Source organism: Pavona decussata, unplaced genomic scaffold, assembly GCF_977016875.1.
Source record: "Pavona decussata unplaced genomic scaffold, jaPavDecu1.1 SCAFFOLD_56, whole genome shotgun sequence".
Classification (NCBI taxonomy): Eukaryota; Metazoa; Cnidaria; class Anthozoa; order Scleractinia; family Agariciidae; genus Pavona; species Pavona decussata.
Window position 1 is genome coordinate 165,001 of NW_028145478.1, and position 25,048 is coordinate 190,048.

The window sequence follows — 25,048 nt, forward strand, 5'->3', positions numbered from 1 at the left end:
TCAGTATGAACTTGTGACTCACTCCCACTCCAATCTAATTTCCTACATTCCATTTCCAAGGATATTTGGATGGTCTTATGTCTAGTATCAATACTCTAGTTTTCCATGTACAGTTCATAGAATACCTTTCGACATGTCTTAAAAGACAGTGTTTACTAGTGCCAAGCCAGATCCACTTGACTAAGACACTTTTTCTACAATTCAAGCTTTAGTATGTCAAGACTTGACTAAAACATATATAAGGTTCGAGTCCCTTATAACCTTGCTTTGATCGTCATCATCATTATTTTTATCACTAGTAGTACTGAGTTGTTGTAGTATCTAATGCTCAGCTTCCATGTTAATCAATTGACAAATCCTCTCTCTTATTTCAATGCTGGCTTTCTTGCAAAGGAGTTTGTTCCTAAGTTATGAGACTACCGCATTCAAATGAAAGTGAGTCAATATCTCTCTCTTGTTCTCTCTCCCGCTCTTGCTCTCTCCGTCTCTCTGTATCGCTCCTCTCCCTCGCTCTCTCACCATTTCTTACTTTCCTTTCTATTTTCTTCTTTAATTTTTCTATCTTGATTTATTGCTCTACCTTTTTTGTCATTCACAGGTTAAGTCCCTGCAGAGCATTTGTAAACGGTTCCTCAAGAAAGATGTATCAGGGATGTCTAAAGTCGAGTGTATTTCCTTTCTTAGAACTACTCCATACACAGAGCGGTTTTTCACTGTATCTTTTAAAGTTGCAAAAGACTAAGAAACAATGATAAACATCCCTATCAGCTAATGAATAAACGTTGTCCCAATTTACCTTTTATTAAATTTTTAGGTGGGTGGGCACCGGGTTCCTGTTCTGATATGGTTATTTATTGCTTAAAGTTTGTCCTGCGTGGGGACAGCCCACGTGATTATGCAGATTTACTACGATTGTAGGCTCGATTTCCGCCGCTCTCTTGAGTCCGGTCTTCGTTCCTCCCCGAGAGAGACGGCTGGACGCGTGAGTCCCAGACGTTGTCTGTGACGTAAATTCAAAATTTAATTTATGCATCGCCGGAAATGTCATGTTATCTCGCGTGAAATCTAATGTTGTTTATTCACGCCAAAACTGCAGACATGTACTGTGCGGGTGTGTGGAGTATTTCATTTTTGCACGGATTTCTAATCGAGGGGACGAGGATGAATTCTAGCGGTGAAACACCCAAAAAAATTTCAATTTCCTCAGGATGTCTGATTTGTGGTACAGGGCAAAGTGATTCCAGAAAGAAAACTAGTCTAAAAGGAAAAGTTAGTGACCTCGCTGGAAGGGTAGCTGCTGTTCTGGACATCGACCCAAATACCGTCGATGTTGAACGATATTTATGCAATGATCGCTGCTACAAAAGAATCAAACGCCTAGAGAAATCACAAGAGGAAGCAAGACTATCAAAAGATGAATTAAAAGCGAACATTGCTTCGACGAACAGGGTTAAACGTGGTGTACCGTCCGATTCCTTTCTCTCGCCGAGTACTGTTGCACCAACCAAATCCGCTAGTCGCATTGATCAATCGACAAGTGGACCAAAGAAAACTTTGAAATTCACGACTACTGAGGATGTTTGTGGAAAGAGTCCTTTGCCTGACATCATGCCGTTGGTTGGCTTGCAATGCCACCGCCGCGGTTACCACAGGCGATTCCTGCCGCTTTCGTTCTCGTCACGGCAAACATTCTCTCGCAAGGAAATTGCGAAGGCAACGTCTGTAAAGTACAGGTTTGTACATAACAGTCCTTTCTTTTTATTCCATTTTGCTACTTTATTGTAAAAAGACGTTGCTTTATTAACATATCCGCTGTTCGGAACTGATGAGTTGTTTATTTTTATTCCATCGAGCTTAATTTAGTTTCAATTCATTACATATACAGGTTGTTGTCACGTATGAATCGGGGAAAAAATCAGGAGATTTGCCTCCAGAATTGCATCGTCTCGGAAAAGCTCTTGCTCGAGGAAGTAACTATAAAGCCCTGTCGGATGCAGCGATGGAAAGTCCCAATTTAAAGGAAGCTATCGAGAACAGAATATGCAGTGACATTTCAAAAGAATGTAAAAGGTTGTGCTCTGTGTCAAATCTATCTTTTCTGAGGGGAATGACAAAAGAATCGATGGGCAACTTTTCTTGCCAGAAAGACGCCCATGGCATGAAGAAACTTAGCCGTAAACTCCATGATTATTTTATGGGTGAGAAAAAGACGCCCAAGGGATGGTGAAGTTCTGTCCACTATCCCCATGCAAAAAGGAACAAAACACCAATATTTCAGTTTCACAAGTATTTGCAAACACTGATGCATGGTCTTAGCCTAATACACTGAGCTTCCTAAGAGCCTTGGATAAAGCACAGAGAATTTTTCATACTTCGAAGTTTGGGACTGGCTCATGACTCGCCTCCTAATAGATAACAGTGAGAGAACTGGGGCGGCAGTGAACATGACGACAAGTGAGTTCAGGGACGCAGTTTTCTACCCTGGAACAGACCATCATCCAGCAAGGTACAGAGTGCATGTCAAAAATCCCAAGACTGCTGGAGTACATGGGGCAGCCGTATTTGTCTCCAGCAATGGCCTTGAACTGATGTCATCCCAGGTTTCACATTCTGTATTTAGAACTTTTCAAAGGGAAGGCATTGATGTTAAAGGAAGGATCTCCGCTACCACAATCAGAAAGTCTCTCACCATGGGGATGCATACACACATGCCCTATCAGAAGGATAATTTAGCCGCACTTGCTCAGCATAAGCCACAGATGCAGGCCAAATACTATCACATCCATGATAAAGTCAGCGAAACAGTGAAGAACCTCGTCTCTAAAAACAGTTGAAGTCCCTCCACCAGAGAAGGACCAAGTGAGCACACCAGCTATGTGGAGTGTTGAAGAAACAGATGGTTTGAAGATGTTCAACGATGAATTAGAAACAGGGGTCATTGAGAAGGGAAATATCCACAAAAAGCTAATGGGAACAAGCTTTGCAACTAATCATTCCGTAAAGGCAGTTGTTGTAAAGCTTCACTGTATGAGGGAGGAATTCGCACACACCCTGGAACCTGGCAGTGAACAATTTACAAACACGGAAAAGGTGATGAAGTTCCTTGAAGGATGCCAAACATTTGTCCCATCAACATCAAAAGCCCTTTCCATTTCAAGTGAATCTTTTCACTTTTGGAGGAAGTTTACGGATGGGCAACCCCTTCTCAGTTTAACAGAAGACCTAGTGGCCGATAACATTGTTAAGAAAGAAGCCGTTTGGCAGAGGGTGATCAACAATCCAAGAGCAATGAAGCTTGGCCTTATTTCCAGCAACGAAAACGATGAGGAAATCTAAAAAAGACAAACAGTGCTTAACTGACAAGGTGAGGAAGCAGGCAAGAAAGAGAAAATGGAGTAAGAAAAGTCAAAAACTAGTCTCAAAAACTTTGCTTAGTGGGGAGATGAATATTATAGATATTTCGTTAAGGTATCTGCCCCGCCTAATTTTGCACATTTTTGTACCAGTGATGTGATCCAATAAAAAATGTCTTTAAAAAAGAAGTTAGATATCATTCTCTGAGTCCTAAGGAACTGAAAAATGCAAGTGAGTGGTAAGCTACTTCTTCCAAAGGTGCTAATTTAATTACCCCTTAAGGGTAGCATGAAAATGGAAAATCCAATATTTTAGGACAAGTTTGCAAATATTTGGAAAATTGAAAAGAGAAACCCATTTGCGGCTCAAAAAGGAATAAAACTGTGTTCGACTAGGACGTAACGTCAATTGTGTTATGTTTCAGAGAGCATTTTGTATATTTTTAATTTGACCTGCTTTGGATAATGCTATGTCAACAGAATAAAATCGCCTTGCCTTGGTCGAACACAAATTTGTTCTTCAACAGGTCCATCAGGTACTTGCCAAAACTCGTGAAGAAATTCTTATCCATTTCCCAAAAAAAACAACTTCTCGTAAGTCAGGGCAAATCCAGAATGCAGCCTATAACAATGATTTTGGTGTTAACGGTCATTTTCCTTCTCAAAATGAAGTGTTTTTAGATCCACAAGCATCGCCAAGCTTTTTGCTCACCATCTTGAATAATTTCAGCAACCACTGCTGTGAAGAATACATGTAGTACGCTAATAATGCAAATTTATTCGCCTATACCCCTCTGGGGAGCGTTTTGTTTGTGTGCTGCTAGGTGTAATACACTTCTGGTTTTGCGCTGCGTGAGGTGATAGATTTCACAAATCAAAATAGTGTCTGGTGGGAAGAAGAAGCTTTCGAAAGCAGAATTGAAGCGAATAGCGTTCGAAAAAAGAAGAAAATCAGCATCGAAAAAGGGAAAAGGAGCTGGCTGGAGAAAAAATTTTACTTTTCCTGCAAAATGGAGGAACACTCAGTTGAGCACGACGGCAAAGTGAAATTAAAATTTGTCAGTCCTGGCAAGACAGAATACAACAATGAGAAATCAGTGTCAGGAACATTGTGTGCTAGGGATTTGGAGGCATGCTTTAATGCTTCTTTGGCTTCAAGTGAGGATGTGTCGGAAAGTTCGGAGTATCGTCCCAATCCTGACGACACTGATTTTGACTAGCCAGGCTGTTCAGGAGAATGTTTGGCGGCGTCGGGGAAGAAAAAGTCACACCAAGAAAGCTCCCCACCACCTACAGATGCCAAGAAGATTAAGCTGGATATGGAATGCTTGTTTGTTTGTGAATCGACACAGCTAACGAATTTTGTCGCGAAACTTCACGATTTTATCCCCTCCCTGTACTTGACTTGTTGCAGTTCCAGTCATATTTGTATGTATTCGAGACAAGCATTTGTTTTGCTTGTATTCGGCATTGCAACAATACATTTCAAAGTTATTTCTCTCTTCTTTTGAACTGATTTTTTTAATTCCAACCTTTGACATGTAATTTCCAACTTTGAGAATTCTTTACCAATTTTCACACCTATTTGAAATATTTATTTAAAAAAAATCATCTTGTTCTATGTGTGTGGTTTCTAACATAAGTTATACCCATTTTATCTTACATAAAAACAATTTATTACAAACCATAATATAAATAAACACTGTTCCCTGAGTGAATGATATTTGTTATCACGAGGTCTTATGATGCATTTTAGTTGAAGTTGTTTATGCTGACATGCATCATTAAAACTGTGGTCATTTTGCCTACATCCAGTTTGCCTACGTTTGTAGTTTGTAACCTACGTGTTTTTTTGAAGGTGTGAATAATACTAATTGTATTCAATCAAATGATCGATTGAGTATGATTTAATGTTGTGCAATTTTCACTAATTGGCCAAATGACTGACCTGGCGACTTGTAGGGGAAATGACCAGAATCCCATCAGTCATGTCCGTAAACAAACAATGTTCAGTTTCCTTTTAATTTACTGGTAGGATATTGTGGCACTCTTACTTTTAAGAATTTCTTACTCTAGGAATCCTTGTACTTACTAAAATGGAACTGATTTGCCAGGGCGGGAGTCTGAATGCAATTTTTGCCTGTGACAGCTGCAATTTTCAATTTTCAGGTTTCAGCCTTAGTTGAAGGGTCAAGAAGAAAAGTTGTTGGCCTTGCCCTTGCTGTGGCATTCTTCTTATCGGGGCATGGATTTGCCAGGTTTGATAAGACCCTGAGGCATACCTTGAAATAAGCTGCCTATCCAAGAACCGGTATTACGTGGTTATAAAGCTGATCTATCCAACTATAACTGACATACTGGACAAAATGTGTCAGGAAGAGAAGGAGCGAATGAAAGCAAAGGCACCTGAAATGCTAGGGAGCTGGCAGAAAGCTGTAGTGATGTCAGATGGTATGTGGCATACCAGGGGTCACTTCAGTAAGAATGGCTCTTCTATTATTAAGAATTATCTTACTGGTGGTCTCCTCTGGTATGGCCATAAAGGTATGCAGGGAGGTGATGATGTCATTGAAGATAACTTATATTAACGAAGTGCAAAGTCAATGGAGGGTGTTTTGGCAGAGGAATGCTGTATCATCAACACAGTATGGCAAGACGGTGATTCCAGCCCTGCCAAATCAGTGACTGCAAACCATCCAGCTTTGAGAGTTTTTAAATGAGGAGGTCATGTTGGAAGAGCACTCATGAACAGTTTAAAGGATGCAGCCAAGAAGAAAGAGTATTCTGAGGATCTGAAGCAGAGGAACAAGGAGAAGTTTCCGTTGATAGAATCAGAAAAATGTAAATGTGTTCGTCGGCATAAGTCTGGTTGTGGATGCTTGTCAGATGCCTTTATCAAAGGAGCACGCATCAACCATTTCTGTGTCCTGCAACAGTGCAAAGATTCCAATCAATATGCCAAACGTATGAGTGAACTGTCACAGTACCATTGCAGAGACATCCACCAGTGGGAAGGTGGGTCATGTGACTTCCATGACCAGCTCCTTTGCTCTTGTGGGTCTTGTGTTGAAGACGAGGAGTTGAAGTGGGAAGGAACACCATACAAGACAAAGTGCCCACTAACATTTTTTTTACACGCTTTATTTAAATACCCAAATACACTTAGGTTGCTTACACTTATAAATTACTTACACTTATACAGTATTTGAATTTCACAAAGTACTTTTCTGTTAAGTTAAAAGAGAAAAAAAAAAGACAACTAAGTAATCGAGAAAAAGAAAAGAAGAGACGAAAAAAATTATTAAGATAACAAAAGAAGTTAAACCAAAAAACGACAAAATCGAGCCTATGCATTACCTTACATATGAGAGTTAAGAAAAAAATGCATCACATCATTCATTTTGATTGAGAGCAGAAATTCCATTTAAGCACATTTTTCTAATTCCATTGAATAGCAAGTTTGTTTACAAGTTCATCTAAAGACAATTCTTTCTGAAGGTGTTTAGAGGAGTAGATATATTGTTTGACCAAGATGATGAGCAAATCTAGCCTGCATCTTTCGGGGTCCGAGAGCACATCAGTTACATGATGTATATCACGAAAGACAATTTGTTCATTCGAGAGTGTTATTGTAGTAGCTTGGCACTGGTTGAACCATGATATAATTTGTGAGTAAAGTTTTACAGACTCCCTGCAATCAATAAAGGTGTGTTCTATTGAATCAGCACTAGAGCAATATATACATTTATCGTTATCTGCTAAATGAAATAGTTTGAGTTCTCTCCTTGTTACAGTTATTCTATGCAGAAAACGAAAACAAAATTGACGGAGTTTGTTATCCTTAGTAAAGCGGTATATAGCTTAAAACTTATTTGACCAATCAACAAATTTTTCTGGGAATTAAACCTGCCTCTTTTTAACTCCACTTGGAACAATGGAGCCATGATTATTGAACAACTGGTAATAATTTTTACAGCGCGCTTCAGCAAGATCAAAAAAAGTTTTATTTAACGGAACGGATGCGGAAGTCGAAGAGAGATCAGCTGCAGGTATAAAAGTTTGTGCTGCTCTCCTTTTCAACTCGGATGGAATGGCTGAAATTAGTTGAAAGTAGTGCAAATAATTTGTGGTAATGTTAAATTTGTTGCTAAACTCTTCATATGGTAAAAACTTGCCATTTGTATTTAGCACATCCTTTACTGATACAACTCCGCTATCAAACCATGACTTCCAAAACAAGGTAGCATTGTCTATGGTTATCGACTTGTTATTCCAAAGAATGAATTCCCCATTTGGAAGGATGTTACTTGTTATCTTGAGATCTTGAAAGTACTGAAGAAGTTCTCGATAAAAAAGAGGAAGACCTGTAAATAGACTGGGACGAGAGGCCGTCCGAGAAGGACATGTATTTGTAAGCTCTGTAGTCTGGGAGGCCAAAAAAGGATAAACAAAGACTATGATATGCCAAAAGATGAGAAAACTAGGGCTAGAAGAAAAAGAGATGACCTGAGCAGTGCCAGCAGTGCCAATTCCCAAACATCGCCGGACCCGAAGCAAGAAAACATCTTTGAAAATTACGACGACGCCAAGATGGCGGACGGCTGTGGAAAGGAAACAACTCCTTCACTCAAAACCTTGTGGGCAACAATCATGCGAATAGATGAAAACACCAAAAAGCTAGTAGATGACCATAAAATCCTCCAAAACAATTATGAAGCACCCCAGCAAAGTCTCGAATTTACGCAAGCAAAAATGGATGAATTAAAGACATGCAACGACATGCTTAGAGCTAAAGTCAATGAGCTGGAAACCAAGATGGCACGGACGGAAGAACAACATGTGGTCGAAGTAAACGAAATGCAGAAAGAGCAAGCTACAATGGAAAACAAGCTTCAGGAACTGGCCTTGCAACATGACAAGCTGGAACAATACACTAGAACAGTTAACCTAGTAATATATGGTATTCCTGAGAGGAAAGACGAAGACCTTGTTAATGTTGTTCTTGACCTCGCCGAACATTTGGATGTTGATTTGCTACCAGAAGATATCGAAATCACCCACCGTCTGAATAAAAATAAGGAAAAATCGAGGCCAATTATCATTCGATTTGCGAATTATTGCAGTAAGGATCAAATGTACAGAAGTCGTCTAAAGCTTCGTAAGTTGAATGTACAAAGTATGGGTGCCGAGAAGATTTTCATTAATGAAAATTTGACCTCGAGGAGGGCGGCTTTATTCAAGAAAGCTCGCGACAAGAGCCACTCCAATAAAGGCTGGCGAGTATGGACAATGCACGGCAAGATATTTATTAAAAAAAGCCCTAACAGCAACAACGCGATTAGAATTAAAACGATAGAGGATTTGGAAAAACTGTAAACATATGGTTAGAAAAGTTGTATTAGCTTTTTCCTTCTCTCTTGTCATATTGTTATTCAATTCAAATTACTAGCAAAACTATTCCTTTTTTCCTGGATTTGCGCTTCCCAGACATGATACAGTTTGATTGTCCAATTTTTTCATATAATAATGGAAGGTAATCTAAAAGTTATCTCGCTAAATATGCGAGGTACAAGAAATCCAAACAAAAGGAGAGCAATCTTTTGCTATTTAAAACAGCAAAAAGCCCATATTTTTTGTTTACAAGAGACCTATTCACAACCGGATTATGAAAAAATATGATCTGCGAATTACAGGGATGCTGTTGGCAATCTTATGAGTGAACTGAATCTTATTGACATCTATCAAAAATTGCACCCCAAAACAAGATCTTTACCCTACGAATCTAAAACTATTAATTTAAAATCGAGAATAGCTTTTATCTTGGTATCCCGCTCGATCTCCATAGAAGTCCAAAATGCTGAGATTTGAATGTCAGTTGCACCTGATCATAAGGCGACTTTCTTAAAGATTAACATAAGAAGTGAACTTAAGAGAGGCCCGGCTCGTGGAAATTCAATAACTCTCTCCTAGAAGATGATGATTTCATTCTATTATCCTCAAATACATGAGAAATACGCCGACGTTAAGGATAAACAATTATTGTGGGAATTAATCAAAATGGAAATACGCATGAAAACAATTAGATATTCTAAAGAAAAAAGATACAAACTTAAAAAACGTGAATTAACACTTCAAAAGGAATTACAAGATCTTGACGATAAAATTTGCAAAACGGATTTTGAAACCTTAGACCAAAATGTTCTTGTGGAGTACGAAGCCGCCAAAGAAGAATTGAAAAAGATATATGAAAATAGAGGAAAGGAAGCTATTTTTAGATCAAAAGCAAAATGGCTTGAACAGGGAGAAAAACCGACAAAATATTTTTTTAACTTGGAGAAGACGAACTATGACAAGGTGAAATTAGAGGATGGAGATACGATAACATCCAAAACAGATTGAGAAAGAACTTGAAAACTTTTATAGCAATATGTATACATCCAAAAATAATCTTTATAGCGAACTTCAAGGTGAAAACGAGAGCTTTGAGTCATTTGTCGAGGGTATTGAAATCCCTCCATTGAATACTGAGGAATGAGATTCATTAGAACACGATTTTACATATGAGGAATTAAAAGAAGCGGTGAGCTCTTTCTCGGACAACAAAACTCCAGGTGAAAATGGATTCACTAAAGAATTTTATGAGTCCTTTTACGATCTCATTTGGAGAGATCTGCTAAATTCTTATAATGCAGCCTTTCAAAGCGGGTCCCCATCTATTTCTCAAGGGAGAGGAATAATAACTTTAATACCAAAAGCTGACGGAGACCTGACTGAACTCTCTAATTGGCGTCCAATATCTTTACTTAATATCGATTTTAAAATTTTGACTAAAGCTTTGGCAAAAAGAATAGAAAAATACCTTCCAAATGCCCACTAACATGTGAATTTCACTGGTTGGCCTTCAGGATTAAGTGCTAGAAAAGAGCAGAGGAGGCTGCATCAGTAATTCACCCTGAATTAGGAAGAGGGCACAGTTTTGCCACAATTCAGGGCAAAATATTGCTTACTTGGTTAACAATTAAATATTACCTGTTCAGACATCATATGCTGCACACATTCCCACACAAAACCCATCAAATAAAATCCAGGCAAAGTTATTGCGAACAAACAGCCAGTCAGATTTCGCACAAATCTTGTGTCTTGTTGGAAACATCTTATAATTTCCACATACATATTCTTGAATGGCCTGAGTGAACTCTACCCAAGCATCCAACATTTACTAGCATCCTCTGACTCCTCTGCCATGCACATTTTCTCTCAGACAGTTGCCCAGACCTTTTACGGATGCCTACACAACACCGGGCAGTCTCTCTTTTGTATGTTTGTGATCCTTGACATTTATATGACAACCATGATTTGTATCTCTTTTCTGGATTACATTTTCTATGGGTCTCTGTTAGCAGTGGGTTTAACAATTTCGCCTCATTTGCACCTTCCTGTCACTGATTAACAGATGATACTCGAAAAGAGCACATGAAATGAAAAGTTATTCCCATTTTCAAGCGCTTTAAAGCTTTTACATTTAATATTAACATCATGCACTACAGTCGAACCTCCCTTTGCGACCACCTCTTGTAAGCGACCACTTCTCATTAGCGACCACTTTTCCAAAATACCAAAGGTTTTCAACTCAAATCACTATAGATGGAACCTCTCGTAGGCGACCACCTCTAGTAAGCGACCACTTTTAGAGATTGTTTAAATTTTCTATTGTTTTTGACCTCCCGTAGGCGACCTCTTGACACACAATCTGCTGTACATCTTACAGGCGGAAATTGCAAAATGTGTCACTGTAACATATTGGCCACATCATTACAGCGGATGCCGTATTAAAATCTCACAGCTGGAGCTACCGGAAGTGTCTCCCGAAATAGCTTAGCATTGAAACAATTGATAACATACACATGCACTATAGTGTCCACTGAAATAAACTTTAAACTCTCTTATCTTGTAAATTGCATGTATGTACAGGCATAACTGGTGATGACTCTCTCAACCTTTTATTACTCAACAGAAAAATTGTGGTGATCAAGAATGTCAACGGGATTATGTAACAAACAAACAAACGCAAAAGTTAGAGATGTTTTACGCTTGAAATGTAACATTGCAAAATGCTGTTTACTTTGTGCTCCTAAATCAGGCAGTCTAAAGAAAAGTTGTTACTTTGGGTTTCTATAAGCACTTGGCAAAAGGGTTAGGTCTCTGCAATTACCATATGTAAATTACCTGAAATTAGACCCCCTGTGGTCTGACCTCTGGTAAGCGACCACCTCCCGTAAGCGACCACATATCCTTGACGTTATGGGTGGTCACTTACGGGAGGTTCGACTGTTTTCTCAAAAACAAGTCCACTGTAAAATTAAAGACCTGGAAAAACAGTGCAACATTTCCCGCAATGCGTCCAGCCCTGAAATTGTTGTTGTTGTGTCATATTCTGCGCGACAACAATTTTACATGTCATAGAAATAATATGCTCAATCTTAAGTAAAATGCCAGGAAGTGGGAAGGGTGTAGGGAGAAGTTAGGAAAAATTAACAGTGATTAGATGTTCACATACGTATTAAATCTCCAAGAGGTTCCCATTTTTTGCTGTCCCCACTGCTTTCAGTAGATGCAGGTATTGTAAAAGGCTGGGAAGATCTGCTTTTGTTCTAGCTAACCATATATGACATCACACTAAAAGGAGACTAATTTATTTGGAGTGCAAATTTTGAAGTGTCCGGCCTCAGACCTAAGGCAATAGTATTTTTATTTTAAAGTCTTCGGATATCAAATGAGCTTTCCTCAACCATTTGGTTACATCATTCCAAAAAGATGATGTTATGTCACATGACCAGATAAGATGAATTAATGTTTCCGGTGTCTTTGCAAAATGTACAGTTGGTGTTGCCCTGTAACCCGACTTTCATAAAAAACTATTAGTTGCCATTTGTCTGTGCAAGAATTTGAAATGAAATTCGATAAGTTTAGTGCTTTGTTACAGGAGAAGAATTAAGTTCTGTTCCTACAGCATTGCCCCAACAATGATTATTTCATCGTGTATCCATTATCTAAAACATTGCACACAATGGAAAAGCACGACTACCACATTTTCTATCTTTTGCCTATTCCATTTTTAACCCTAACAATATGATGTTTCTTTCTTCAGAATCTCTTCTAAGTGAGAAATTATACATGGCTAGGTCTGTGGTTTATTCTTCATGACCCGGCTCGTTCATTATTTATGTCATGTAATGATAAACATCAGAACTTACTGTGTGTGACCAAGTGGAAAAAATTTGAGCAATATTTCGTACACTGTTTTAGGGCGCGTCTGGGCCCTAAGTTATTTATTGGGGTTTCCTGAAGTTCCTAAGCTTGTTAGATGCATGCAAGTCTGCAAGGGGAATTAAATAATTTAAGGCCTTCAGACTCTATGTTCTCATGTATACTATATAATAATGAATAGGGACCTTCAGCACAGATAACATTGAGGTCAAATAGTTAAGACTGCAGCAGAGTAGTCCTGAGTCAAGGACGTCGCAACATCTGTCACGGAATCAATAATTATTGCGTTTAGCTAAACTATCACAGACATTGTCTGCAAAAATGTAAACAAAAAAGTTTTTCGCCTGTTTTATCAATGTTAACGATATCCCCAGCTTAAAACAAGCCCAGGAAATGCTTTTGCTTGCCTTAACCCACCATATTATTTCTGAAGAATTTTTGCTATTATACGATGCCAGTTTCTCCAACAACCCTTGATGCCATTGACCAGTCTGAGTGCCTACACAAGTTCCGAGTCAGGAAAATGGACATCCCTCAACTGGCTGGTGCTCTAGGACTACCTGAGACCCTGTACTGCAATCAAAGAACAAAAGCCCACCGGATAGAGGAACTGTGCATGTTGTTGAGAAGCTTTGCTTACCTGTGTAACCCAAGCGATATGATTCACATTGGACGTGCAGTACCAGAGATTACCATGACTACATCTCTTTTTGAGGAGTGGATCTACACAAACCATCAGTCCAAAATAACATAGTTGAATAATCAGTTTCTCGGCCGTGACAAGGTCGAGGTTTATGCTGATGCCGTAGCCTCCAAAGGAGCAGCAGTATCCAAATGCTTTGGGTTCGTTGATGGTACTGTCCAGCCTATTTGTGGACCCGGTGAAAAACAAACAATTGTGTACAATGGCCACAAGCGTGTACACACACTTTAATTCATTCAGTGACGGTACCGAATGGATTAGTTGGCCATCTGTACGGGCCTGCTGGTATATTTGTGTTTTACAATAATTTAATTGACATTTTCCTAAGTGTCATGCAACATTCATAAAAAAACGCAAAAATGTCATGCTTTCAATTTGAGACTGTTGGATATTCAAGTGTGGAAGGCAGGAGAGATGGTGATACATGTATTGCCACCAAGGTAGCAAAATGAGAAGGTTAATCCTTAAATCAAACCAAAAATTGCAACCTTCTTTCCACAACCCCACCCTCCTTCTTATTAACATACTGTGTTTGCACGTAGATGAAACAGTGGTATTGCAAATGCATAAAATGTTAAGTAAGCCAGTTATGAAATACAAACAAAGATATTGTTTTTCTTCGCATTATGAGAAACAATCAGACTTTTAAATCAGGCAAGGAACATGCATGCAAACCCCCTTGCAACAGTATCTTATGTCATATGATCATTATGCAACGTAACGATTTCTTTGTCACGCGTGTTGATTACGTAATATGTAATTTATCACGTGCAGTTCTCTCTTGACCACATGCTTGGTAGTAATGGCTGAATAAACTACTTGATCTAAACTATGAGTCAATTTACATGGTTGTTTGAAGTGGGATCATAGACTAAAAGGTCAGAAAACCCATCAAGACTCAAGACAAAACTCAACAACGAAATGAGCGATCAAATAGGTTTTGAATCACCAAAAATTGACTGGTCTTCGCGACCAGAGTTACCTCAGAGGTTTGAGTGTTTCCGACAGAAATGTGAACTCCTATTTGATGGACCACTCAAGGCACGAACCGATGAGCAGAGATGTAGATATGTCCTTCTGTGGACCGGCGACTATGGTCTAGACTTGTTCAACACGTGGAACTTGAGCAGTGCAAAACAAAACAAACTTGATGAATACTGCAAGCAATTCAAAGAGCAAACACATGCTTAACCGCTTCTATCCTCAAAACTTAAGGCAGCACGGAGGACCCCTCGATGATTTCCTGACAGAGGCAAAGCGGACATCAGGTGTGAAAGATGTGGCAGCTGCAGTCATCAAGCCCTGCTCTACATGAACAAACCTTTGGAACAGTCTGGTGCGAACGGAGAAGTGAGGTCCTCATGCACATCAATTTGCAATGGTTATAAAGGGGGAATGTCATGTAGCAAGACCGTCTTGGTAGACGTCTTCCTTCAAGGTGGAGAGGAGGAAACCCAAAGAATCTATGCCATAGTAGACGATCAGAGTAACGCATCAGAGTAAGGCCTCGGTTCGGTGAGAGCTTCTCGCTTTTCTAATTGGTGGTCTCTTATCCGAAGCCTGACCAACATAATAGTGAAATTAAGATTAGTTTAAGAAAAGAAAGTCGGATCTTGCCACAGATGACGCTGTGAAGCGACCTGGTGATGACGCCAATAAACCCACACATCTGCAGAAATCTATCAGTCTCTTACATCTACCTTCAGTAGCAGAGTTCAACCAAGCTAGTCGTGTGATCATAAGAGCTGTCCAGGAAGAAAGCTTTCCCAAGGACCTCAAGACCTTAAAGGGTGCTGATAAGAATTGCTTTCTTGACGAGTGCCATAAGGAGAGAGCTAAAAAAGAATTGACGAAAACTTCCCAGCTGTATCGCCTGAATCCCTTCATAGACGAAGACGGAGTTCTTAGAGTTAGAGGTTGTCTTCGCTATTCCAGCCTTGATGGCAGTGAAAAGCATCCTATCGTGCTACCAAAGGGCCACCATGTCTCAGTGTTACTCATCAAACACTATCACGCCAAAGTTTGCCACCAAGGTCGGCATCTTACGCATGGTGCCCTCCACCAAGCAGGATTCTGGGTTATCGGAGCCCACAGGATGGTAGCCAAAGTAATAAGTTTGTGTGTCATTTGTCGGAAACTCAGAGGACGAACGTTACAGCAGCATATGACCAAACTTCCGGAGGAAAGAACCAGTCCGAGTCCACCATTCACTTATGTCGGATTCGACGTGTTTGGACCTTGGCAGATATGCACACGGAAGCTAAGAGGGGGAGCAGCCAACTCCAAATGATGGGGTTTACTCTTAACATGTCTCAACAGCAGAGCCATTCACATAGAAGTGTTAGAAGCAATGAATGCAAGTGCGTTCATCTGCACTATTCAAAGCTTTTTTGCGATCCGCGGACCAGCCCTCAGAATCCGGTGTGATCGGGAACCAACTTTGTCGGAGGAAAGTCAGAACTTGAGGAAGGGTTCACAGAGATGCACAATCAAGCAGTGCAAAGGTACCTGGTAGAGAAAGGGTGCAAATGGGTTTTTAATGCACCTCACGCGTCCCATTTTGGTGAAGTATGCTCATGCAAATTGGAGGCCAACAGCTAACCCACGGCCTGCTCACTACCCTAATGGCAGAAGTCAAAGGGATAGTCAAACCCTCCCCAATAGGTATCATCCCATCTGACATTGAAGAACCGCAGCCACTAACCCCAGCAATGTTATTGACCATGAAGGCCTATCCATTAAAAGCACCCCCCGCAGAGTTCCACCTGTAAGACATGTATTCCCGAAAACATTGGCGGAGGTCCCAATACTTAGCAGACCAATTCTGGCTTCGCTGGAGACGAGAGTACATTCAAAATCTCCAAGTGAGGACCAGATGGAATGCCCAAGAGCCCAATATGGTTGTGGATGACATCGTATTGGTGAAGGATGACCATGTACACAGAAATTACTGGCCACTTGGGAGAGTGATCAAAGCTCTCAAGAGTGAAGATGGGAAGGTATGGAAGGCCACTGTGATGATTCACAAGGACGGAGGGAGCAAGGTTATTCTATGAACAATCAAAGAGCTTGTGAAGATCTTATCTTCCAAAGATAATAAGCACAGGACGATGGACAATATTTTCTTGATTATTGAAGTTTCAGTTTTGTAGCAAGGATTGCATTATCCTCGGGTGAGGAGTGTCCATTCTGGTGCCGTCCCGTTTTTCCCCCACATTCCCTATACAACTTTGCTACAGTTGTATAAAGAGTGTGGTAAAAATTCAGTGTCACATTCACGTGCGTGACCTAGGAACGTGATCGTCAAATATTATGAACTTTATTTAGCAACTTTATCTATCTTATCAGTTTTCACATAGTCTTCAGAGAGTAAACAAGTCCGCCTTTTTTTCTGGAGTTCTGTTTTATCAATCCTGGCCAATTCATCAAGTGTAAGTTTTATCCTTTTTTTTGTATCCTCTTTTTTCGTATTCTTACTACCATGATGTATTCCGTTTTTTGATTAAGCTTCCCTTTTTGTAGTTTCACCCTTCGTCGACTTGTCAATAAAATAAGTAATCATGAACTGGTTGTGAATGGATGTACAGCGCCCTCCAGGAACGCTACATTCAGAAGGTTGTAACTGCCCTTACAGCAACAGAAAGCACTGACTTGACTTGCCCTGCAGAAAGATGCATAGATGGTGCAGGGGTAGTTGAAGGAGGACCCCTGATGTCTATTAATGACTAGCTGAATCAGCAGCGGCTGTTCAGCCTTTTTCCACAGCATGGAGATATCATAACTGATGTACTTCGTACATTTTCATTGAATTTTGTAAAAACTGCTGATTTCCTTCTTTCTTTGGCTGATAATAACTCCAGTGGTGCTGTTTTAAGTTTTGCATTACAGCCACAAGACCTACCTGTGGTTTCTTTAGGTAATGCATGTGAACCACTATCTGCATCCCTCTCCGCTTCAGCAACTACTGGGAGTCAGAGAAGGCTATTTCGCTTTCCATATTGTGGGCATACCTGCCCATCTGGGGAATTTCGTTCTTGCCCACATTGTAGGCACCCATTGGAAGGCAGGCCTCATCTGTCAAGATTAAATTCAAACGTTGTGGACCTGAAAGGCGTCAGTCAATTCCTATGTTCTTTTTATTGTTGGTTTGCAGCAATGTTTAGTAAGTTGGCTACAGTTCAACCTCCAAAATTTGGTCCATATCTTTACAGAAACAAATGATTTTTTTAGTTTGGAAAATTCAATAGAAAGATTGTTGATTATTTGTTATAATAATAACTATTATCAAGATGAATAATATTGTGATTAGGTTTTAAAGATGTTGTATGTATTTTCTCTTTTATCCATTTAGCTTCATCTACGACAAGTTTACAGAATAGATTGTTATAATAATTTTTTTTTAGTTTTTGTATTATGAAAATAATATGAGTTGTAAATATGCAGTTTAGCCTTTGGGCTGCAATGTATTTATTTAATAAACTATCTATCTATCTAGCAACTGAGAGTGAGGTCTTGACAGGAAAATCTCAAACTAAGACAAGGCCCAGGTTTGAGTTTTTTCCATAAAGACCGAATTTTTGACTTGATGTTAAGTTGTTTATATATGTAAAAAAGCTAAAAGTTGATTTGTTTTTAATTTGCATAATTCGTGAACAGCCTATGGACATTACAGGACAATAATGCCCTAGCACTTAGCAAATCAGAGTGCACATTGTGTCAGCTACAAGCACCAGCCAAATAAAAGGTTGTTTTATTTTTTAATAAGGACTTTGACATGAATGACTGAAAAATGATGCTGTGCACAAGGACAGAATAGGGGTAGCCAGGAGGTATGGTACTAAATGTGACGAAATTCCCCATCATAAATTATTGCTCGAAATTGGGCCAAAGCAAAAGTCCAACTCTTACCAGTCCTCTTGTTGAAAATTTTGCACGGCCATTTCATGTTCCCGTGAGGAGCAAAAATCGGTCAGCCTTTGCCCCTTTCGAGGGTATACAGGTACTAGTAAACAGTACGTTGCCGCCAACTCCGAACTTGAAGAACAAGCTTTCATTTGGTACCCTGTTTGACTAAGAAGAGAAGATTTTGAAACTTAATTAACCACAGCATAGAAGGTACTCCTGACAAGATGGCTGAGAGAAAATTCGCTAGATGGCCTTTGAAAACAATTTATTTGTTTTCTTGTGGTGACTTCTCACAAAATAAAACCATAGTCTCCAAGAAAAGGTATTTATCTTTTGTTTTCATGGGTAAATCTTTCAAAAATTGGAGCATATCCATTGAAATTTTGTTTCAAAAATTGTGTATTTTTCTATAGATTGTCAAGCGCCACACAGCCAATCCTTTGAATCGGAAATAAATGGGAAATAAGAAAAAATCTCCATGGAGGACAAGGAAGTGCTCACCAGCCATCCCTTCTGACATAGCACTAGGCAAAGGGCAGCCTTATCCCACGCTGTATGACCTCAGATCACTCAAGAGGAGAGGGAGAAGGAAGAATGGAAGAAAAATTAGAAAATCTCAGTTAAATACAGAACGACTTACTATTATGTTTGTGGTGAATTCAGAGATCGTAGTTTTTGCAGTCTTTGCTTTCGTTTGGTCAAGTACATGCAATGGCGAAATACGCTTTCCTGTCTTCATAATAAATTTTATGTTACAGCTTGAAAAAAGCTCTATTCATTTGGTGGAGGAGTTCAGTGGTGACACAGAGTGGCCAAACAGAGAAGGCCTTTTCGACCTTTCAGGATTTTCACACGGAAGCTGTTTCCAAGTGGTGTCCTAGGATTTGGCAGGTCCAGCAGTCCTGATCTGAGTAGTCCTTCCAGCCAAAGTACAAATCATACTTTTTCAACAATGCTCCGGTACGCCAATTACAAATACTTGAAAGTATAATCCACCTCAGTAAGCTTTATGTGTTAGATCAAGTGCATATTTTCTCAAGTTTACTTGGCAATAAATTCATTTGCTAATAAGTAATTTCTAGCGTTTCTGTTTTCACGTCTAGGGTATTTCAAGGTAAATTGAAAGGTAGCAGTGACAATGAGTTGTTTGTAGTTGCTGAGAATTTTCTTTTTCTAAATGTTTGTTGCAGCTTTGTTGCTCCAAACGTCACCCATGCTGGCCACACAACAAAAAAAGCTAAAATTGGATATTCACTTAAAGTTACTGTGGCATCCTTGCAGAATGGGAAAATAAAAAACCCAACACGGCAGTTATACATACTTATAAATGATGAGACAGCCAATGTTCTCTTTATACTTGAGAAGTGTCAAGAACAAATGAATGTCCCTGTCAAACTTGTCACTGGCAATGCCCTTCCTCTAGAAGGCTCAGTGGGAACAAGAGGTTAATTCATACCCCTTGGTACAAGGGTGTGTGTGTATGGGGAGGTTGATGGAAATACCCTTGAGTGTTTTTTGTTTTAAAATATTTCAAAAACTTTTAAACCCCTTTTAAGATAGCCTGGGATAGCCTACAATACATTATTATGGGATGTAGCACTGCTGGGGAGCCTGGATACATCATTCAACATGGATACCATGTTGGATTTTACTCCACTCCACTTTTTTTTTTTTTTGGGGGGGGGGGGGGGGTGGAAGGCAGGCCACAGGCCATCACCCACTTACACGCCTGAGGGTTATTCCTTTCAGGCCATTGAAGAATTGACAGATTGGGACTTTATGCTTTAATGGCTTTTCCTAAGTAACACGTTTACGATAAAACCAATCACTGTTAGGAATGGCTACACTACAGCAGCTCTAGTACCTATGTTTTTCTAGATATCAACATGGATGACGTAAAAGAAACATTCAAAGAGAAAGTTGTTGTAGCAGTAGGCGATGCAATGAAGAAAGAAATCCCAGAGGTACTGAAATTGTTTGAAGAGAACCTAAACAGCAATACTTGTATTATCCATGCTGTTCAGAATTCCATTTTGCGGGAATTTCTTGCTTGTTTGGAATGCCTTCTCTGCAGGGAGACTGCAGGCATTCCAATCGTAATAAGACCTTCTGTGAATCTGTGATAAGGTTCTAGTGAATGTGATACTAAGCTGTTTCAATCTGGCACCTCTACTTGCCCAACGTCGATCAGACGAGTTTATTGTACTTTGTTTAAAGGGGTTTGATATTATTACCAGGCTTAACCATAAGCACAAGGGTCAACTGAGGATAACTGGATTTCAAAGGATCGAGACAGCTAATATACTGAACAGGTTATATTCATGATGTTGTGTGTTTTTAAAAGCATGAAATGATCCTGGTTACTTGGGCGGGGCCCAAGGTATAAAATAGGATTGCTTCGTAAATCTCAAATGGCCAATAGGGGTCTACTGCACGTGCCATGAGTGCGGAGCAATACTAGGTTTGACTGGGCTAGTCTGTTGATGGATCGGGAACATGACAAAGTTTACAAGTGGCAGTGTTAATTTTATGGGGAGTAAAGGATGATTTCAGTCGTTGCAAAATGTGGTGCGTCAGGAACTCCTGCTGGGTGCTGGGTGTGTCATTCAACCAAGTTATCAGAGGAAGAAGTTAAACATCCATGGTGTTGTCTAGTTGGACGACATGTTAAATGTGGCAATGTGTCTATAAAACAGTAGTAAGCAATGTTTTATGACTTGAAACCGTAAGGGAAATAATTTAATCCATTTGTTTTGAGATGACCATGTGACCATGTTCATATTTCATTTGCCGCTAGCAGGCTTGTTCTTAGTTTATCAGAAAAAATAGTAGTTTTCTGTTAGCATCAAAGGTGATAATTATTTCGCACTATTCTCGTCTATGTACTAATTTTTTTCAAGAAAACAAAACAGGAATCTCAGGTTTGCCGCTAAAAGTGAGCAAGCACGAAGCAGTCGAATATGCAATGAGCGGGACGCTTTTGCTTGTTTTGGTGAATTGAAGTTAGTTATATCGTAGTGAGGACTATAGAGCATTTTCATTTACGTGACTACCTCCCATATTGGTTTACTGAAACAAAGGAAAGTATTTGCATGAAAAATAGAGTTCAATTCCCAGAGGTTTAGTTTGGGACACCAACATGGCCATCATTTCTTTGTTTTGGGACACCATCATGCCCGCCGTGACATCATGAGAAAACACTCTATAACACAAGCGTTGAAGTAAGTTGAAAAAACAAATGAATTTGTGTTACAAAATGCGATTGAAGAGTGATTTCTGGAGTGATAGCGATCAAGACATTGTTTGTTTGTTTACCTTGCGGTTTAAGCAGTGTCTAATTGGTGGCTTAATGATGGTGTTTTGACACGCAAGCAAGTTGATATTCAGGATATTTTGTTGCTGTTTTGCTTAGAAAGCAGGACTGAGTTAACGTGTCAAGAAATTTTGTCTAGTACGCTCATTCCACACAAATACACACGCTGTTCGTGGTAGACCCACACTAAAAAATGTTGAGTGATTTTGGAACGGGTCGGTGCGCGAATTCAAAGAAAAAGCAAGAGACATTCAATGATACCAAGTGGACTAATGGACAGATTGTCAAAAAAATAAAATGGAAAGCAGTTCCTCCACTTTCGTACCTCTTGTGGTAAATGGAGTGATTTTCCTGATTGTTTTCTTGATTTTGTGCGGAAAAGTAAGTGTCCAAATACTCGTTTTTTTTCTATATATAATCATGTATTTTGGCACGTTCCACATCTGAGATGTTCATGATTGTGCATTGTCAGGAAAATCTGTTGTAATTGTGTTTGATGATCACAGTGATGTGTCAGAGAAAGCTATGAAGGTAACTGTACCTAGTCTACCAAATGAAAATGGTGTTCCAGTGAAAATAAGCATAATTGAATTGAGATCTTGTCAAGCAAAGTTATTTTTAGCAAAAATAATCATGGGTGTGTGTTTCAAGGCAATTGTGCGCCTAGTAGAATACCAGTGAAAAAGCTGAAACATCTGTCATAGAAATTCCAGAAAATAAGGATTTGGGTGGAAAGGTATTCACACAAACAGTCCTTTGTCATTATGTTAGATGCAATCATGGCTACAAAGCACGACATGTTTAGTAATGTATTAGCGGCAATTTGTTTATACATCTTTTGCGTGACATTTTCTGTTGAACTACATCTTGTTTATCGCAAATACAAAGGGCTAGATCATAAATTTTGCCAACAAAGGTAGAGTATTTTTCCACTTTAAGAGTCTTTGTAGCCGAAATAGAACCTGATATATCATATTTTCATACTTGTCCCAACGGCCAGTCATGACGCTAAACAAAACAAAAAAATGTGTCATAACACTTGCCAGCTCTTCTTTCAACTTAGGCAGTTTTCACTTGCAAATAAATATCCTTGCCACACTCGGCACATTGTCATAATTTGGATCATAACTTTTGCTATCAAAGAAGGAGTATATTGCCGTTTTTTACAGTGCGTTTCACAAAACTTTTGACGAACGGTTTCCGAAGTTCATTTCGAATTCCCGAAGTTCACCACGAACTTCGCAATTTCATTACGCAGTTGTCAATCAAATCGCGAGCTTGAGAACGAAGTGTTGAATTTCACGTGCCAGTTCGAAGGTTCACAAGTTACGAATTGCTTTTGATGCGCGTGGAAAATTGAACTGGATAAATAATGGCAGATTTATCAAATTGGATGGAAACCTTCAAGGACAAAATGGATGATAAAAGTTATCAGATCATTTTTGAAACACTCGCTGCTAACCAATTTACAAGTAGGCTTCAACTAAAACTTCTTACCTCGGATCAAGTCGACATGATGTTTTCAAAAGAACAAACCTTACCTTTAGGTGCAAAAAGCTTGCTGATGTATCAATTAGATTTCCTTAAGGAAGAATCGCCGCTTCCAGTTCGAGCCCGGGGGCATAAAGCAGAGCGAATGAATATCGATGAAACGTCCCAACCCCGAGAAAAGCACTCGAAGTCTGAGGTGGAAACGCGCCGGGTAAGTTTGCACGTGTTTAAGCGGGAACCTTTTGGTTCGTTGTTGAATTCAGCATTCAGTTGAGTCTTCGTCTAACATTTAAATCATTTCCGTTCTAGTGTGTTCTTCCAGCTTTGCAAGAGCAGGGGAAAAAATTTAAAGAACAGCTCGAAAGGGGAAAACAAGAATATTGAGAAATTGAAATGAACTTGGAATCTATGATGATCCAAGTGCAAGAGCCTCCAGCGATTGGAAGTGGTAAAATAGTCTGTAGTTATTGTCACCATAGGGGTCACCGCAATCAGATGACGAAACCATGTCAGCCGAAGAAGTGTGTGGACTATACGTTTTGCGGAATTAAGGAGAAACATCCCGAATATTTCAACAAGCTGAATTCCTTGAAGGGGAATCTGAAGAGAAAACAAAAAGAAATTCACGAGCTTGAAAACCAAGCCAAAGCTATGGAAGATTTTTCATCAAACAATGAATTTCATTTCATAAAAAATTTAACCCCTCGTTTGTATGCTGTGGATCCCTCGTATAAAAAAAACAAACCCAAACTTATGCGAGATGTACGTATGCTGCGAAATTTCCTTGATGGAAAAATTCCGAAAGTATGTGCGGATGATCCCGAGCAGTTACGAATTCTCCTTGCAAAATGCAAAAAAAATCTTCGGCAAGTGGCCAATTCACCTGATTTGTTCGAAGAAGGAGAAACTTATGCGAGTGTAGAATATTGTAAAGACATGTCGCCGGTTAAGTCTAGTTATTCTGCAGATGTAGGTAAAGAAAGCGCTAGTAAACAAGATACATTTAAATTACATTCGAAGGACGACACTAAAGATGACTCCACTTTGTCAAGCGAAAGCGATGATTGCCGACGTAAAAAACGCAAACGAAAGAGAAAGAAGATTAAAAAGAAGAGGCGGCACCATTCAAGTTCGCGTTCAACTTCTGAGAGTGAGGATAAAGTTCGCGCGGCCCGCCTAAGCAGACATTCGTTCACACTGCCACACTATTACCATGGATATCCAATTCCTTTCAATACCGGTCACAGTGGAAATATACAGAATGTTGCCCTGAACACATCACAAGTACACGGTATGCACTTGGAAAATACACAACATCCGAATTTTGCGAATACAGTGTTTTATCCACAAACGCCATTTCCTATTCCATTTCAACTTCCTGTTCACAGTTTTCAAGCGGCTAACTCGAATATTCTGGCGAATTCTACTTCTAGTACCGTTACTGAAGAATTGCGTGGATCCTATAGCCAGAATCCCCAAAGTCCTGGAAGATGGGGTGGTTTAAATACACTAGTAAATGTTGCCACGCACTTTGCAGACACTGATCCGAAACAGAGCTAATGTAAACGTTTCATCATCTATCATGTACTCTGACTCCTTGGCTTGTGTATAAAACAGTTGTGTTCAAAAACGTTTTGAATTTGTAATAGACTTTTGGTAAAATAGTTCACTGTGAACGACAGAACACTTTCAGTTTGGTTTTTATCGCTTGTATGAGTTTTGTTCTGGGAAATAAAAGAGATTTAATAATTTTCCGGGAAAATCCAATAGATTCAGTGTGTCATTTAGACTGTGCTAAATACTTTAATTACTGTAAAAATTTAGAAACATTTCCATTGATCAATATATTTTAACCAACAAAGCAAGCGAGGTTTATTCTATGATGTTTGATCCTGAAATATAAAGTACTTGAGGTACTTAGAAACGACAGAGAAGTCCATCTACACAGACGACCTGCTAGTTTTAGATTGTTTACAGTGTAGCTATGTAAATAGAAAGTTCAAAAACACGAAATTG

At 39.4% G+C, this 25,048-nt stretch overlaps 2 protein-coding genes and 2 pseudogenes across 3 annotated transcripts in view; 3 read left to right on the forward strand and 1 right to left on the reverse strand.

Moving 5' to 3' along the window:
* The window catches only part of LOC146479997 (uncharacterized), a 12,985-nt pseudogene extending 11,721 nt beyond the window's left edge, over nucleotides 1–1,264 (forward strand). The window contains exon 3 of the transcript XR_014864795.1: nucleotides 1–1,264. This exon is cut by the window's left edge and continues 2,260 nt beyond it. The product of XR_014864795.1 is annotated as an uncharacterized LOC146479997 (transcript).
* LOC146479996 (uncharacterized) overlaps nucleotides 1–25,048 on the reverse strand; it is a 74,688-nt gene that overhangs the window by 25,387 nt on the left and 24,253 nt on the right. The gene's annotated exons all lie outside the window — the stretch shown is intronic.
* On the forward strand, nucleotides 4,364–6,562 carry LOC146479998 (uncharacterized; annotated as a pseudogene).
* Nucleotides 22,384–23,539, forward strand: LOC146479999 (uncharacterized). Its single transcript, XM_085110069.1, has 2 exons — nucleotides 22,384–23,243; nucleotides 23,342–23,539. The coding sequence occupies exons 1-2, from the start codon at nucleotides 22,914–22,916 to the stop codon at nucleotides 23,414–23,416; spliced, it is 405 nt and encodes a 134-aa protein (XP_084966195.1). The 5' UTR covers nucleotides 22,384–22,913; the 3' UTR covers nucleotides 23,417–23,539.